Here is an 18,565-nt window from a genome sequence, read left to right as displayed (position 1 = left end):
AGAGGTCAGATGTCCACCCCTGGTCAGTCTACTGTGCTCGCCACCATGGCTTTGGTGGCCCCTAAGAAGGGTGGCCCCGAGCAGGAGGGTCTGGGCACATGCACGCCGGCATCCCTCGTCAGACCCATGACAGCTGCCTCTAGCGCTATCAGGAGATGGTGGCTGTAGCCCTTCTGGATGCAGGAAGACTAGAAGTTAATACAGAGGAGATGTAGGTGCCCTACGTGATCATGGGAAGGGCACTCTAGTCTGGACACCGGCCGTGACGATGGAGCCCACCCGCTGAGCCAGCTCCCACCGCCGCCACACCAGAATCAGGGTGGTGGGGAGCCGGGGTGTGACAGAGCTGCTGAGTTCAAGATCTTCCCATCAGAGCCGGGATCCAGGGACCGCGAGGCCGCTGCCACAGCTGTGCCTCAGCTCCCACAGCAACACGAACTGGACACTGGGACGATGGCCAGACCTCCGGACTGTCTCTGATGTCCACTCAGCTAGTGCCTGGGCACGGACGCCCTGTAGCAAATCCCAGTAATCCCCCGAGCCCTGCTTGACCAGAGTGCCTCTAAAGCAGTAGAAAGGCAGCCTGGCCCCGCCTCCACTCTTCTCACAGGACGGACACTCTTTTGAGTCCGGGACTGGAGCTGCAAGGGAGTCAGGGAGCTACCTCTGCAGACACCGGAGGGAGGTTAGAACGGGAGCGGAGGGCCGGCTCAGGACGTCCACTTTCACGAGAGCCAAAGTGCAGCAGGGAGGAAAGCAGTAAACCCAGCGTTTACTGATGACTCAGACCGGACCTGCCAAGGAACGCGCATGGCTGTGTCTCCGCGAGACCGAGGAGGGGCAGGGCCCCAGCCTCTAGCTTCATCAGGCAGCTGCTCTGGCCCCAGCACTGGGCTCAGCACCTTATGTTAGGTACTTAGGGAACTGCCCAGCAGCCCTGCTGGTGGTTGGTGTTCGTCCCTATTTACCGAATGAGCGGACTGGGGCTCAGGAAGCTGCACACGGAAGAGGGGGTGCCACAGGTGAGGCCGGCACCCGGGCCTGCCCGACTCCAAAGTGCCGTCCTTTGGTGCCACTGTTGACTTGGGCCAAGAGGGCCTTCTGCTAAGGTGGCATGTCGGCCCTGAGCTGTAAGGGGCAGCAGGAAGGAAGGGGAGGGAGGAGGCTGGCTACTGGGTCTGTGTGGTTTTCAAACACTGGGAACCACCAGCCCTGCCCTGTCCTTGTAGAGTGTGCAGAACGCTCAAGGCCAGAGGGTGTGCTGGTGGGGGGTGGCAGGCCAGCGAGTGTTCTGGATTCTCTTGGTGTTTCTGGGATTAGCGCGGCCTCTGTTTCGTGCTCCTGGGGCCTCCAAGTTCAGACGAGGCCCTCAGAGACTGGGCAATGAGCTCCGTACGTTCTGCTTTTCTTTGGTCTCCCCACGCTTCCTTGAGGGGGGTGAGGCCGAGGACTTACCACCATCTCCCGGAGGGGGACGTGCAGGCTCGGGGAGGCTGGGGGTCCACCCACTGCCACATAGCAGAGACTGGGGACAGAACCACCCTCTCTGCTGGAAGCCTTGAGATCCCTGAAGTGGGGTCCAGAGCTGGCCCTCACTTGGGGTCTTCAGAATGAGGACGTTGGCACACCAACCCCAGACCTTCCGGCTCCAGGACCCCTTTACGTCCAGTCGCAGAGCTGGATGTGGAGCCTCCACAGGGCCGGGGTGGGGGCCCGGGGGTCTGTACCCGCTTCTCCGTTACCGCATCTGTCCCCTGGCTGTGCCGGTGTTGGGGGGTGGGGGGGACAGAGACCAGGCCAAGGTGGCTCCCTTGGGGAAGGCCTCCACCCTGGGCTGCCAGGTACATCTTCCTGGGCTTTGGGTCCCCGTGTGCCCAGCCTGCCTGCATCGTTGTGTCAGCCCTCAACGGGGCCTGCCTCTGACTTTGTTGAAGCCTGGTGTTTACTTCCTCATCCTCGCTTTCATTTTTCCCCTCCCTCCCAAGCCTCAGTGTGGCAGATCAGCTTGCTCGTGGTCCTAATCTCGTTTGCTTCCCATGCGGCCTCTCCTCGACCCTCTAGTGCCCTCAAGATCAAAACCCACCCTCCAGAAGTCAGGACGGGGTCATAAGAGGCTTCGGTGTCTGTCAGTTCTTAGCTATGTGACCTCTGGCACGCTGCCGTAGCTCTCTGAGCCTGTTTTCTGTAAAAACACCCAGCCCGGTGCTTGGCAGTCGTACGCAATTAAGTGGAAGTTAATACAATTGTTAACATCAACAATAGCTAGCTAAGTTTAGTGTTCACTTGGCAACGAGTGTTATTATTTTTTATTTTTTTTTTTTTTGAGAGAGTGAGAACGTGAGTGGGGGAGGGGCAGAATCAGAACAAGGCTCCAGGCTCCAGCCTGTCTCGGGGCTCAAACTTGTGAATCGTGAGATCATGACCTGAGCTGAAGTCAGATGCGTAACTGACTGAGCCTCCCAGACGCCCCCCCCCCCCCCCCCAGCACCGGGTGTTGTTCTAAATACCTCACTTATGTTGGCTCATTTTGAGTTTTCCATAGTGCTGTGAGGTAGGAACCGTGGTTCTCCCCATTTCACAGATGAGGAAACTGAAGATGCAGAGAGGCTTAATACTTTCCAAGTTCGCACAGCATATACCATAGCTGGGATTTGAGCCTGGCAGTCTAGCCTCAGTTAATTATGGAGCTTCTGTGCCCCTCAGAAAGCAAGCAATTCATTTATTTCTAACATTTGTTGATTTTGAAAGGTGGGGTGGGGGGAGAATCCTAAGCAGGCCCTACGCTGTCAGCACAGAGCCCTGTGCGAGGCTCGATTTCAGGAACCGTGAGATCATGACCTGAGCCAAAATCAAGGGTCAGATGTTCAACTGACTGAGCCACCCAGGTGCCCCAGAAAGCAGTTAATTTTTTTTAAATTTTTTTTTTCAACATTTATTTATTTTTGGGACAGAGAGAGACAGAGCATGAACAGGGGAGGGGCAGAGAGAGAGGGAGACACAGAATCGGAAACAGGCTCCAGGCTCTGAGCCATCAGCCCAGAGCCCGACGCGGGGCTCGAACTCACGGACCGCGAGATCGTGACCTGGCTGAAGTCGGACGCTTAACCGACTGCGCCACCCAGGCGCCCCAGAAAGCAGTTAATTTAATGCTAAGTCTAAGTATGGACGATATCTAAGGATAAAAATGTATTGAAAACTAAAAATTGATTCTAAAGTTCATTTGCCCCAAGGAATAAGAAAACTGTAATGGTTTCCCCTCCAGAGGACTTTTCTGTTTAGATCACAGCCGTGAGCTAAGAGTTGAAGGCTCTGGATGGACAGCTGGTGGGTAGCAAAAGGACGTCCCCAGGCCTTGAAAGCAGGGAACTCAGAGCAGTCGAGCAATAGAGGAGAAAGGACTGAGGATCTAAACTTCGAAGATCTGCTTTCAAGTCCTGGCACTACCTCTCGCTTTCTGAGATGTTTACGTCACTGAATTTCACCAAACCTCAATGTACTTAACCTGTGAAATAGGGAGAATGTCCGCCCAAAAGCTGATGTGAAGAACAGAGAGAGTGTGTGTGCAAACCACCTCCAAGATGTGAAGACACAACACAAATTTGGGGTGACGGTGAGGTCAGTCATTGATCTAGCCTTGACCGTGCTTCACCTTCACCCCCTGCCTCTTCACAAAGGCCAGCCTGGAGGTCGCTGGCTGGGGAGGCAGAGTCTGGGGCTCCGCCTCCAGTTTTCTGTGAGATTGGGGGCAGTCTAGTAACCTTCATGGAACTTTGCTTTCCTCTTTATGAAATGGAGTTAAAATGAAATTTAGTCTGGGAATGCAGGATTGGCTCAACATATGAAAAACAAGACACCACATTGTTGAAGAGGAAAAACATATGATCATCTCCATAGAGAAAAAGCGTTTGAGAAAATCCAACACCCTTTCTTGATGGAAAAAAAAAAAAAAAACCACACGTGACAAACTTGGGAATAGAAGAAAACTTAACCTGATAAAGGACGTCTACAAAAACCCCATGGCTAATATTGTGCTTAATGGTGAAAAGACTGAAAGCTTTCCCCTTCAGATCAGGAACCAAAACCAAGATGTCACTCTCACTACTTCTGTCCGACATTGTGCTGGAGCCTTTATTCAGGGCAAACAGGCAAGAAAAAATAAAAGGCCTCCAGATGAGAAAGGAAATGTAAAACTATTCAGAGATGATATCTTGCATATGGAAAATCCTGAGGAATCCACCAAAAAAACTATAAATTTGCAGGATGCAAGAGCAATGTACAAATTTTAGTGGTGTTTCTGTCCAGTAACCGTTAACCTGAAAGTGAAATTAAAGCAATTTCATTTATAATCACATCAAACAAAATAAAATACTTAGGAATAAGTTTAACAAAGGTAGCATAAGAAGTGCCTATTAAAAACTACAAAATATCATTGAAAGACCTCAGCGATCTAGATTCCATGTTCTGGATAGGAAGATTTAAAATCTTTTAAATGAGGGGCGCCTGGGTGCCTCAGTCGGTTGAGCATCTGACTTTGGCTCAGGTCATGATCTCATGGTTCACGGGGTCAAGCCCCACATTGGGCTCTGTGCTGACAGCTTGGAGCCTGGAGCCTGCTTCGGATTCTGTGTCTCCCTCTCTCTCTGTCCCTTCCCTGCTCTCTCAAAAATAAACATTTAATAATTAAAAAACAAATATTTTAAATGACATAAGTCCCCAAATTGATCTTCAGATCCTGAACAATCAAAATCCCATCTCGCTTTTTTGTTGTTGTTGTTTGCAAGAAATTGGTGGGCTAATCCTAAAATTCATATGGGAATGCAGGAGACCCTGAATAGCCAAAACAGTCTTGAAAAAGAACAAAGTTAAAGGACTCACACTTTCTGATTTTAAAATTTACCACAGGGGTGTCTAGGTACTTAGTTAAGTGTCCGACTCTTGGTTTCAGTTCAGGTCATGATCTTGCAGTTCATGGGTTCGAGCCCCGCATTGCCTGCTTGGGATTCTCTCTCTCTCCCTCTCTCTCTCTGCTCCTCTCCCATTTGTGCACTCTCACTGCCTCAAAATTAAAAAACTTAAAAAAATTTACTACGAAGATGTAACCAAGACTAGTACTAAGATAAGGGCAGAAGTGTAGATCAATGGAATAGAATTGAGAGTCTTGAAATACACCCAATGCTTTTAAAGTCAAGTAATTTTTGATAAGAGTGCCAAGATCGATGGGGAAAGAAGAGTTTTCAAATGGTGTTAGGAAAATAACCACAATAAAAAAAAAAAAAAAAAGTGAAGTTTTATCCCAAACTCACGTCGAAATAATTCAATATGAAATAGAGACCTAAATGTAATAGCGAAAAATATGAAAGTCTTAGAAGAAAACACATTCTTAGAAGTGTCCCACATTCATGACTTTGGATTGGACCATGGATTCTTAAACCATAAGTAGCCAAAGAAAAGCATAAACTGCACTTCATCAAAATGTAAAACTTTTGTGATTTATAGGACACTGAACATGAGAAGACAACTCATAAAATGGGATAAAACATTTGTAAATCGTATTTCTGATAAGTATCTAGTATCTTGAATATATACAGAACTCTTGGAACTCACCACCAAAAAGACAACCTAATTTTAAAAATGGGCAGAGGAGTTGAATAGACAGTTCTCCAAAGAGGATGTACAAATAGTAAGTCCACGAGAAGATGCTGAACGTTATTAGTCATCGAGGAAATGCAGATCAAAACTGCAGTGAAGTACCCCTTCGCTAGAATGGCAAGGTTCAAAAGAGAAAGTGTGTTGGCAAGGATGCGGACCTATTGGAACCCTCACACGCTGCTGTTAGAAATGCCTAATGGTTCAGCCTCTTGGGAAGTACTCTGTCAGTTCCTCAAAGAGTTAAACACAAAGTTACTATATGATGCAGCAATTCCACCCCTAGCTGTATGCCCAAGAGAAATGAAAACCTGTATCCACACAAAAACTTGTTCATGAATGTTCATAGCCTCAATCATGGTAGCCAAGAAGTAGAAACAATCCAAATATCCTATCAAGTGATGACAGGTAAGCATATGGTGTAGTCATACAATGGAATATTATTCGTCCATACAAGGGAAGGAAATACCGATACCTGCTACAACATGGATGAACTTTGGAAACACACGTAAGTGAAAGGCAGACACAGATAAATATTGTGATTCCATTTATATGGAATGTCCAAAATAGGCAAATCTGTAGAGGCAGGTCAGTGGTTGCCAGAGTTTGAAGAGAGGAGGGGGAATGGGGCATGATTGCTGATGGGTACAGGGTTTCTTTTGGGAGTGATGAAAACCATGTGGAATTATATAGTGGTGATGGCTACACAGCTTCGTAATATACAAATACTCACTAATTGTACATTTAAATGGGTGAATTTTTAGTTTGTTAATTACATGCTGTTTTTCAATACGGAATTCATCAGAAATGGTGGTTCCCAAAGTGTGGTCCCAGTACAAGCAAGGCACCTAGGATCTTGTTAGAAATGGAAATTCTTGGGGTCCCCCATTCCAGACCTGCCAAGCCATTAGCTCTGGGGAGCATCTAAGGAGCTCTCCAGAGGATTCAGACTTAACCTGAAGTTTGAGGACCCCTGGTCTATGGCTACACTCCCTAGGTCGTGCAGACGCTCCCAGCCCCAGGGTTCGTGGACCTCTATCGTGCAGGGACACACAGCCCCACGTGCCACAAGTTAACCACTCCCTTAGTTGGCGTGTCTAGAGAACTGTCCAAATGAATGTGTTTGAAATTTTCATCAGCAATTGTATCCGTTCTCAATTTTTGCCTCCAGTATGATTAGCCATCTGTTTTGTTACAGTTCCTTTTAAGGATTTTTGCCACATAATTATATCGTAATTTTCTACTTCAGAAGAAAAACCTGAGAGTTTAGTGACACAAACAGCTGCAGCCCTTCTTTCTCTTGTGTTTGCACGTCAGTTGGAGTCTGTGCAGAGCATCTCAGATGTCCCCGACATTGAACTTGAAGGAAAGGCAGTGGGAGCCGGCAGGGGCTGCTGGTGGTGGTTTTGGGGGAGATGTCCCGAGGCATAGACACTGCTGCATTACCCTTGCAGCTCCCCGCCCCCCCAAAACTGATTTCACCCATGAATCAGTCCAGACTCTTTTACTGTTAGAGAAACCCAGTTCAGGCTGGTTTGAGCCAAAAAGCCCATAGTGGCAAGTTCTCTGGGAGAATCTACCTTCAGGCAAAGCTGAACGTTGGGCTCAGATGGTTACAAGACACCGTCTGTCTCCGGGCGGTGCTTTCCCTGGGGTGGCTTCATCCTTGGGCATCTTACAGCGATGGCTTCCAGCCGTCCAGGCTCCCATCCCATTGGGTTAATTCACTGCACAGGCTGTGCCCCTGTCTGAGTTAAACATTGCATTCAGCTGCATGTAACAGAAAATTCAAGTGACCGAACCTTCGCCTCAAGGGGTTCTTGTTACCTAACAAGAAAGAAGCCCTGAAGTTAGGGACTCGAAGTTAGTCTTGTAGCTCTAGCATATCATCAGTGTCCCCTTTCTGTTCCTCCATCCTTAGTGGGTGGCTTTTGTCTTCAGGGTTGCCAGTTGGCTCCTGCAACTCTGGTGTGCCCGTGTTTCAGCCAGGAACAAGGAGGAAGGACGGAGGGCAGAAGACATGTGTCACTAGTCTTGTCTCCTCAGGAAAATATTCACCTTTCTAGAAGCTCCATCATGTGGACTTGCACTTCCGTCTCGTTGCCAGCACCATCTGTGACCCCTCCTACCTGCAGGAAAGCCTAGGAACTTAAGGTTTCTAGCTGGAAAATGTTGCACACATAATAGGATTCCTTTAATAAGAAGGAAGGGACAGTGGATATTAGAGGCAGTGATTCCCAGCAAAATCCCCGGGGTTGACACTCTAGTCGTGCGCCCAGCCCCAAACCTGTGTAAACCCCTCTGTGGAAAGGGTTGCTGTCTTGTTCACTGTTGGATTCCCACTACCGAGAATGGTGCCTAGCACAGAGAATGCACACACCAAGTATTTATGGGACACGTGCTCAGCCAAGCTTGAATCACACACCCACCCATAGAGGTAGGAGGTGGAGTCAGCCCTCCAAGCCACATGGGCTGATGTGGTAATGGGGGGTTGGCTCTCTAAAGGAACAGTAGCGTGCTGCTACCAGTAAAGGAATGGGTGCTGGCCAGTACAACCCAGAAGCACTCGAACTTGCTGATTTTTAGAGATTGCATACTACTAACTTATCCAGGAGCACACCTTTTATACGCAAACTAACCAATCCAGATCCCAGTACTCTGAAACCCCACCTCTGTCTGCCTCTCCCACCCCGAGAGGCAGTTTTCCTCTGCCCTGACCACCCCAGGGTCAAATACCAGATAATTAGAGATGGCCTTGACACCCAGAGCCTGCGGACATTATTCAAACTAGCCAATCCTAAGCCTTCCCACTGTACCCGCTCTTCCCCATGGAAATCCCAATAAAGGCTCCTGTCCAGTGCTTTCCACCTGTTCCTTCTGTCTGCTGACCAACCCTGGTCCTTCCCCAGCGTGGCATGCCTCACCTCCTGTTGCTACGGATCTGTGAATATAAAAACTTTCATATATAAAAAAGCCATCATTTTTGTGCATCTTACCATACCTGGTTAAAACCAATGCTAGGTGCATTTTAAAACACACTAGATCTGGATTTGGCAAGGTAACGTGTATTTGAGCACAGCCTTGAAGGCATTAAAGCAGAAAGAGTCTGTAGGACCTCAGTAGGGCTCGGGAAACTATGTTAAGCACACCCTCCACCCCAGGTGATATGGTTGTTCAGCAAATCCTGAGAACGAATGATGTAGCCTCGTCCTCACTTTGCAGATGAGCGAGCTGGGGCCCAGCCTGGTGGACATGTCAGGAGACCACATCCTGGGGCAGGAGGCTGCGTGGTGAGCACAGAATTAAAACAAGGAGTGAGAAGCTTCCGGCCAGGGTAGCAGGATGAAAAACCCCTCCTACAGCAGGGCTGTTTCTGTCTTCACTGCTGCTTAGGACCCTTTGGCTACCAGAAACAAAAACCAGCTAGAGCCCCCCCAAACAGGAAAGGGAAATTTCTGAGAAAGGTACATATGTGTTTTCCGGGGCTGGTGCAGGCAGGGCTCGGGACCAAGCAGGACCAGGAAACATGATCAGGCAGGGCCCTTTCTACCTATCCCCCTTTTCTGCCTCTCTTTCAGCCCTTGCCCCTGAAACTTGATCCTTCTGCCTCTCCTACCCTCACTTCACAGTTTTGCCCACACGCTGCCATTGGTCTCAAGTTCATCCTGGGAAGCAGACTCTGATTAACTCAGTCTGATAGAAACCACCCCTGGTCCAGTGGCAGGCAAGAGCACAAATGTGACTGGGAGAAAATGCCTCCCCCCCATCAGGATTGCTGTCACAGTTGTCCTAGGAATCTCGGTGAATCCAAATTCCCATGCCCAGCCACCCAGCAAGGCCTGCGCGTTTCCAGGACATTTGCACCTCCTTTCCCCAGAGGGTTCTCTGTCTCTATTCCGTGACATGTCCTGTTCTCTCAGAGAAGTTGAGGAAATCCCATTTCATCAGCATGATCTATAGAAATCCCCTCCTGGGAATAGAGGATTCTTTCATATGAGAATTCTTACATCTGCTCTGTGAGATTTTTTTTAAATTAGTTTTTATGTCAGATGGTCTTTTCCTCTTCTCGTCCCTATATCCTGGCTGGACCTTGGTTTCCCAATCATTTCTCATGTTTTGGACTCTGCCAAGGACACAAGCATGTAAGAATCCAGAAAGTCTTTGCCTGTGAGCAGCTTGCGCTCTGGCTTCAGAACTCATACAAGTGACCGTGACATCTGAGCCGACACCGAGAGCCATGGTGATAGCTCCCTACAATATCTGAAGCTGGGTCAGTATTTCACAGCCCCAGTGCACTGACAAGTACTGTCTTGTTCCCAAGCCCCCAGTTCGCTATCATCACCCCCATCTGAGGTCAGGAAAAGGGGTTTGGGGGGACTGCTTGCCCTATGACCCATAGCTGATGAGTTACCCAGCTGGATTTGAACCCGTGTCAGATGCCAGACCTTTTGCCCACTGCCTGTCTTGTCCCTGGCCTTTAACTATTGCACTTCAGCATACACAGCAATCTGGGAACAAAACGGTACATAAAGTGCTGAATTATGCAGTGCCAGCTATTAGAAAGTAGGACAGTGCATCACCTCCTGCTAATCGTATGCTCCAGGCTACTGCAGAAGGCACCAGAAGCTGCTACCAGCCGTGTTTGCACCCTATCCTGGAAAGGTGTGGATGGTGGATTTGGGCAGTAAGGCCGCAGGTCAGCTTGGGTAGTTTCAGTAACTCACAAACATCTATGTGTTCTTAAAATTCAAAGCAGTTACTGTAGGAAGAGATCATGAGGGACTGAGCTAATGAGGAAAGGTTTTCCAGAGGAGTCCGAATAATGGAGAGTCTGAAGACAGGTGGAAGGTGTATGTAGGATGGGGGGGGGAGGGGGGGCATAGCATGAGCACTCCACAGTTTTCCGTATTTTGACCATGATCCACAGCAATAAGTATTTTACATACAGATATCTATAAAAAGGAAGCAAATCTCATGGGATAATAGTTCATTCTTACTATAGATCAGAACTCTTAATGTTTACTTCTTTTAAAGAAAATGCTGGTTGCCACCCGCTCAAGTTGATTTCACAATCCACCAATGGGTCTCATCCAACAGTTGAAAAAGCACAGAGCAAGTCTGATGGAGCATTGTTTTCTAGAAAACAATGGTGGGTCGTGAGCTTGCCAGCTGGGTGGGGCCAGCTCAGGGTAGATGTCCAAACCAGATGTGAAACCCATACCAGGCAGAAACACAACACAATGTTGTGTCTGTGAAAATAAGAAAATGATCTTTCTGTTGTGGCATTTGTATAGATCTCCAAAGATGCGCCAGAGAATTTAAGTGTTCCGAGTTAACAGTTCCCTGAAGTGAATTCTTCCCCTAGATACGGAGTTTTGGTTCAGTTCTGGAGATGCCCTAGGCGTTCCCCAGCAGCCTAGATGACTTGGGGCGGGGGCTGATGAGGGAAGAGCCAGGAATTGTGGACAAACCAATCAGGCAGGAAACCTTTCTGCCCTTTGCACAAAGACCACAAGGCACAGAAAGGTGTATGTATGTATGTATGTAGAGGAAGATCTGGAAGACGAACGTTTCTCTGATGAAATCTCTAGGACAGATACGTGAATGGATTTGCTGATTTTTGAGCTAACCATATTCTGCTCATTATTATGAGCAGGCTGGGGGGAGGGTTTCTTAGCAAATATGCTTTTAATGATTTAGGAAGATTCAAGCACAGACATGCAAAGCTAGTAGAGTTTCTGCCAGCCTACTCTGCAGTTCCTTTTCTTACTGAGACATAATTCGTATATCACAAAATTCACCCTTATGAAGTGGACAGCCCAGTGGTTTTTAGTGTATTTGCAAAGTTGTTCGGCCATCATCACTGTAGATTTCCAGAAAATTCTCCCCCCCCCCGAAAAAACCCCACATCCTTGAACACTCTGGTTCCCCCCGTCCCCTGACAACCATTAATCTTTCTGTCTCTGTTGGATTGGCCTGTTCTAGACATTTCATATCAATGGACTCACATGACATGTGGCCTTTTGCGTCCGCCTTCGTTCATTTTGCACAATGTTTTCCAGATTTATCTATGGCAGTGTGGGTCAGTACCTCATTCCTTTTTATGGATGAATAATATTCCACTGGGTTTTTATTTTCATTTTGTTTGCTCACTGTTTAATGGATACTTGGGTCGTTCCTACCTTTTGGCAATTATGTGTGATGCTGTGATGAGCATTCGAATAGAAGTTTTTTGTGTGCAGCATAGTGAGGAACTACCAATCTATTTTCCAGGAGGTGGCTCCGTTTTACGTTCCCTCCAGCAGCGTAGGAGGGTCCCCATTTTCCCACATCTTTGCCAATATTATTATCTGTCCTTTTTGGCATAGCCATACTTGTGGGCACAAAGCCATTTTATTTACCATTTCCTAATGACAAAATATGTTGAGCATCTTTTCACATACTTCTTGACTATTTTTGTTTTTTCTTTGGAGAACTGTCTATTCAAATCCTATGACTACTTTTCAAATTGAGATTTTTTTATCGTTAAGTGATGAATTCTTTGTATATTCTGCCAACTAGAACTTTATATGATTTCCAAATATTTTTTTCTATCTTGTAGATTGTCTTTCACTTCCTAGATAGTATCTTTTGAAGCCAGAATTTTTAAATTTTGGTAAAATCCAATTTATCTATTTCTTCTTTGTGTGTGTGTGTGTGTGTGTGTGTGTGTGTGTGTGTGTGTGTGTCTTTTAAGAAACCATTGCCTAATCCAATGGCATGAGTTATGCCCTTGTTTTCATCTGAAAGTTTGATAGTTTCACCTCATATTTAGACCTTTGATCCATTTTGAGTTGATTTCTGTATGTGGTTTGAGGGAGGGATCTAATTTCATTCTTTTGCAGGTGGATATACTGGTGTCCCAGCACCATTTGTTTAAAAGACTGTCCTTTCCCTATTGAATAGCCTTAACACCCTTTTTAAATATGAATTCACCTTAAATAGATGAGTTAGTTTATTTCTGGACTCAAAATTCTATTCCTTTGATAGATAAATCCTTATGTCAGTAGCACATTTTGCTGAGTGCTTGTAGCTTTCCAGTAAATTATAAAATCAGGGCATGTAAGTCCTCCAACTTTGTTCTTCTTTCAAGATTGATTGGGCTGTTCTGAGTCCCTTGCATTTCCATATAAATATTAGCAACAGCTTGTCAATTTTTACAAAAAAGGTCAGCTAGAATTTTAACAGGGATTGCACTGAACCTATAGATCAGTTTGTGAGGAACATTTCCATCTTTATATTAAATCTTCTGATTTAAGGTACAGTTGTCTTTCCATTTATTTAAGGCTTTTTAAATTTCCTTCAATGTTGTTTGGTAGTTTTCAGCATATAAATCTCGGATTTTTGTTACATGTATTCCTAAGTTTTTTGTTGTTGTTGTTTTGTTTTTGGGGGTTTTTTGGCTGCTATCGTAAATGGAACTGGTTTTCTTAATTTCATTTTTGGATTGTTCATGGTCAGTGTGTAGAAATACAATTTAATTTTGTATATTGATCTTATATCTTGCAACTTGGCTAAATTTGTTTATTGTAATTGTGTGTGTGTGTGTGTGTAGACTTCTTAGAATGTTCTCTCTACAAGATCATGCTATGACAAATAAGGATAGTTTTACTTTCTCTTTCCAAGCTGAATGACTGACTTCTTTTTCTTGCCTAGCATTCCTGGCTAACACCTGCAGTACTGTGTTGAATCGAAATGATCAGAGCAGACATCTTCATGTTGTTGAAAGCTTTCAGTCTTCCACCATTAACTGTGTTAGCTATGGGGGTTTTTGTAGATACCCTTTATCAGGATGAGGAAATTCTCATCTCTTCCTAGTTTGTTGAGTGTTTTATCATGAAAAGGTGTTGGATTTTGTCAAATACCTTTTTTTTTCCCTTTGCCTCAGTGGACATGATTGTGCAGCTTTTTTTTCCCTTTATTCTATTAACATGGTATGCTGAATTGATTGAAGTTCATATTTGAACCAAGCCTGCATTCCTGGGATAAATCCCACTTCATCATGGGATTATGATCCTTTTTATATGTTTGCTTGATTCGGTTTGGCAGAATTTTGCTAAAGAGTTTTGCATCTGTGTTCATAAGGATATTGGTCTGCTTCTTTTCTCTTGATGTCTGGCTTTGTTACCAGGATAATACTGGCTTCATAGAGCAAATTGGGAACCATTCCCTGCTCTTCTACCTTTTGGAAGAATTGTGAAGGATTCATGCTAATTCTTTTTTAAACATTTGGTAGAAATCACCATGAAGTCATCTGGTCCCGGCTGTACTTTAAGGCCGTAAACTTATAAGGGTCGTTGTTGTTGTTGTTGTTGTTACTATGTCAGTTTCTTGTTAAATCTTCTTGGATTATTTTTTTTCATTTTCAGCCAGCTTTGCTGTTTCTGTCTTGGTAGGATTTTATCTGTTTCACCTAAGCTATGTGAGTTGTTGCCACACTATTGTTCATAATATTTCTTTAATAATTCTTTTTATTTGCGTGAGGCTCGTTAACAATCACTTTCTTTCATTCCTGATTTTAGTAACTTGAGTTTTCTCCCTTTTTTTTTTTTTTCATGGTCAGCCTAGCTAACAGTTTGTCAATTTCATTGATCTTTTTAAAGAACCAACTTTTAGTTTTATTCTCTTTCTTCAATTTTTTTAATTTCTACTGTAATCTCGATGATTTCTTTTCTTCTGCTTTCTTTACACTTAATTTGCTCTTTTTTTTTCTTTTTTTTAATGTTTATTTATTTTGGGAGAGAGAGAAAACACGAGCAGGTAGGGGCAGAGAGAGAGAGAATCCCAAGAAGGCTCTACACTATCAGTGCAGAGCCCAGCATGGGGCTCGAACCCATGAATCACAAGATCATGACCTGAGCCAAAATCAAGAGCCAGATGCTTAACTGACTGGGCCATCCAGGTGCCCTTTTTTTTGTTTCTTAAGGAGAAATGTTAGGTCATTGATTTAAGATTTTTCCTCTTTTTTAATATAGTCATTTATAGCTACCAGTTTCTAAGCACTGCCTTTCCTATTATCCCATAAGTTTTGTTATATTGTATTTTCATTTTCATTCATTTCAAAGAATTTTCTGATTTCCCTTTTGATTTATTTTTTGACCTATTGGTTATTTAGGAGCATGTTGTTTAATTTCCACATATTTGTGAACTTCTAGTTTTCCTTCTGTTGTTGATTTCTAATTTCTTTCCGTTGTGGAGTGGTTATAGAACCACCTAGTCTAGGGGTGCCTGGCAGGTTCAGTCAGTACAGCATGTGACTCTTGGTCTCGGGGTGGTGAGTTCAAGCCCCACGTTGGCTGTAGAAATTACTAAAATGAATAAGTAAACTTTAAAATAATAATAAAAAAAATAGAGGCACCTGGGTGGTTCAGTCGGTTGAGCTTCCGACTTTGGCTCAGGCCATGATCTCACAGTTCGTGGGTTCAAGCCCCACATCGGGCTCTGTGCTGACAGCTCAGAGCCTGGAGCCTGCTTTGGAGTCTGTGTCTCCCTCTCTCTCTCCCCTCCCCCACTCACACTCTGTCTCTTTCTGCCTCTCAAAAATACATAAACATTTTAAAAAATTAATAAAAAAATGAAGTCTTTGGTAAATCCAGTGTCTGGAATTCCTCAGAGATAGTTTCTATAGACTGATTTTTTTCCTATGTATGGACCATACTTTCTTGTTTCTTTGCATGTCTCATGATTTCTTCTTGTTGAAGACTGGGCATTTAAAATGATAATTTGATGATGCTAGACATCAGATTCTTCTCCCTTCCCAGGGCTGCTTGTTGCCACTGCTTATTGGTGATGTTTGTTTAGTGAATTTTCTCAGCTAATTCTGTAAAATCTGTATTCTTCTTCACTGTAGCCCCTGAGATAGCTTCCAGGTTCTTTGAGGGTCATCTAATGATTGCACAGAGATTTCTCTAGATGCCTGGATCAAAACAAATCTTCCAGGCTTTGCTGATGAGTTCTGTGTGTGTTTGGAGGCGTACCTTCAACACTGAGGCAGGAAGTTTACAAATGTACCTTAGTCTTTACTTCCTTGCTTGCTCAGAGGCTCACCCTGAGGCAGAAGTGACAGCTTAGGGCATTCTCAAATCTTCACCGAGCATGTGAATAACCATGGGCATATGGTTTTGGTCTTTAGGTACCAAGATATGTAGGAGCTTTTCAAAGCCCTCCCTAGGCATCCCATTCCCCAATTTGTTTTTTTAAGCTGTTTGGTCAGCTTATTGTCTGTCCCAACTGTTATCCACCCCCGTGGACACTGTGATGTTCAGGAGTTGCCTCTGATTCTTTTCAACAAATGCCTCCAAGGAAAAAGCTGTTCACACTGGCTGAGCTGTGATGCAGGAAAAATAAAGACAGCCTTGGAAGTGGGATCTTCCAGGAAACCACCAGACAGGTCAGAAGATGCCAGTTCTCCCAGAATGGACTTGAAGGGACTCCAGCCTTGTCCCACTCCCTGCGGCAGATGCCGGGGATGATGGTTTTCAAGGCTACTCCAGAGCTGGTGGGAAGGAATGGAAAAAGAGCAAGTTAACACTCCACAAAGCTGACTGTTCTCACTGATATGCAGCCAGTTTTCTTAAGTGAACTCTGCCTGGATTACTACAAGCCTTTGGTCCATTTCCAGAGTTCTGAAAAAGGCTGGATCTGACCATTTTTGCCAATGTTCTCATTGCTTTTATGGAGGAGAGACTCCTCAGAAGTCCGTCCTCCACTGTTTCATTGGCAACAAGCTGACTGTGAGTCTGCATGTGCACCCATACTCAGTGGCTAATTAAGGACACCAGGCTTGCACACAGGCTTATTGAAGCCACTTCTCCATGGATGAATTGTTTGTCGATTCTGTCGGTAGGGGCCAGTGAGGTCTTACCTGCCAGCCAGGACACCCACACTTTAGTCTCACGTTTGCAACGAGCCGAGCATATGATCTTGGAACAAAGGAGCTGAGGTTTCCAAAGTACCTACTGTATGCCGCAGCGTGTGTTTTGTGTACATCATGTCGTTCTTGGAACACCCAAGAAACAGAAAACATTCCCGCTCAACAGATGAAGAAAGCACTAAAAGGCAAAGTGCTTAGTTAGCCCTATGCCTGCTCCACACAGCAAAGACTCCGTCTACTGATTATAGCACTGTTGTTACTACAACTCTTGCCGTTGGGGGGGGCGGGGGAGTTATGGGATTGCTCAAGGTCGTCTGAACACCGACCCGGGTCTGATTGCAGAGCCCACCGTATCCCACATCCCCCCCTCCAGCTTTCCTGGGCAAATCCGTTCCGGCTCTGGGTCTCGCTTTCCTTTAATCTGACGAACGAAAGATCTGGACTGACGGAAGTTATTCGGTCAGCAAACACTTACCGGCTTGTCTTTTTGAGATCGCCTCCAGGGTGCCATTATGGAGGCGTGTACTTCTGAGTTCAGGGGCTCACACTGGGGGCGTTGTCTTGTTCGGCTTGAGAAACGAAACGGACAGGTAGACTGGCAGGTGTATAACCCGGCATGTGTTTCTCTCCCCACCCCGCCCCCGGCTCCGCCCCCCTGCAGAGGCAAGAGGGGACAAAGCCAAGTGGGTGTTCACCTGGCCACTCATCTTCCTCCTGTGCGTGACCATCCCCAACTGCAGCAAGCCCCGCTGGGAGAAGTACTTTATGGTCACCTTCATCACCGCCACGCTGTGGATTGCCGTCTTCTCCTACCTGATGGTGTGGCTGGTGAGTGGAGGAAGCGAGGGCGGACTGTAGGCACAGCCCCTGCCCGGCACCTGCTGGGGGCTGGGAGAGCTGGGTTCAAAGAGCGGCCTCAGGCACTGCTGTGCAAGTCCCTCCCTTCGCAGCCGTTGGCATGTCGCTGGGTAGAAAGGTTCAGCAGAGGAGCGCGGGGCAGTGCCGCGCACCGGGGGCGCCCAGATAGACATCGCGTGGTGCTTGCCTTCCAGGCAGGAGTTGGGGCGCGTTGAGGGAGACAGACCTTCACACGGAGATTGTGAGACATGCTGCCCGGGTGCCGTGCAAAGAGGAATACGGCGGGGGTGATGTGGCTGCTGTATAAGGATCTCTGGGGGGCTAGTCACTAGGCCCCCTTCCTCTCCAGGGTCCCTGGGGGGAACGTGAGGGAGACAACACAAGGCAGCCCTTTCTGGAACCCCTGCCCTCATGACAACCCGATGGGGTAGGTGTTTTTTATTTTGCCCATTTTATAGAGGAGGAAACTGAGGCATCCAGATGGAGTCATCAGCTCCCTTGCACGACTACCAACTAGGGCACAATTAGTTACATAATCAGTAATGTTTAGAGTTGGGGTTAGTCCCCAGCGTTGGGCCCTGAGTCCATGATCTCAGTTGTGACCCTGAGCTGCCTATCAGTCTCCTACTGGAGCTTTCTGATGCCATGGGGACAGACGTTTTGCAGGCAGAGAGGCATTGGCACAGTTCCTTGTAAGCTCCTCTGGACCACGTGGGACAGCCCCCTGGGGCGGGCCAAGCAGGAGCCCCTTCCCCCTTGCTCCGTGTGCCACCCCATGGGGTCCCCCCCTTCTGCTCCATGTAGGGAGCCCAGGAGCAGGAGAGCAGTGACAGACAGCTGTTTCTGTTGCTGTGAAAGCTCACCTGTCAGCAGCTCACACCGCAGTGGTACACGTGTAGACATTTCACTCTCCGCCTGATGCCTGACGCCAGCTGCAGAGGGCAGCGAGTCTTGGTTTGAGAGGCACAGGGGCCGCCTTTCCCTTAGCCCCAGAGGAGCAGTGTGGCGGGGAGAAAAGGGCTGTGGGATCACATGGAAATGAATTTGAATCGTAGATCTCCCACTCACAAGCCACGAACTCAGGTAACTCAGTTTCCAGAGCCACAAGTCACCTCCTCTACGAAAGGGGGACGATCATCCTTGCCTCAC

At 46.5% G+C, this 18,565-nt stretch overlaps 1 protein-coding gene across 2 annotated transcripts in view; it reads left to right on the top strand.

Annotated features, from left to right (window-relative positions):
* SLC24A4 (solute carrier family 24 member 4) overlaps window positions 1-18,565 on the top strand; it is a 173,310-nt gene that overhangs the window by 143,370 nt on the left and 11,375 nt on the right. For both annotated transcript variants that reach the window (XM_086708960.1, XM_086708962.1), the window contains exon 13: window positions 17,220-17,386. In XM_086708960.1, the coding sequence (XP_086565086.1) occupies window positions 17,220-17,386 (167 nt within the window). The remainder of the gene's footprint in view (window positions 1-17,219; window positions 17,387-18,565) is intronic.

The sequence above is a fragment of the Puma concolor genome, chromosome B3 (assembly GCF_028749965.1).
Source record: "Puma concolor isolate L17-30 chromosome B3, mPumCon1.1.hap2, whole genome shotgun sequence".
Lineage (NCBI taxonomy): Eukaryota > Metazoa > Chordata > Mammalia > Carnivora > Felidae > Puma > Puma concolor.
Note: the sequence above shows the minus strand (reverse complement) of the source record. Positions and strands in the feature narration are given on the sequence as shown.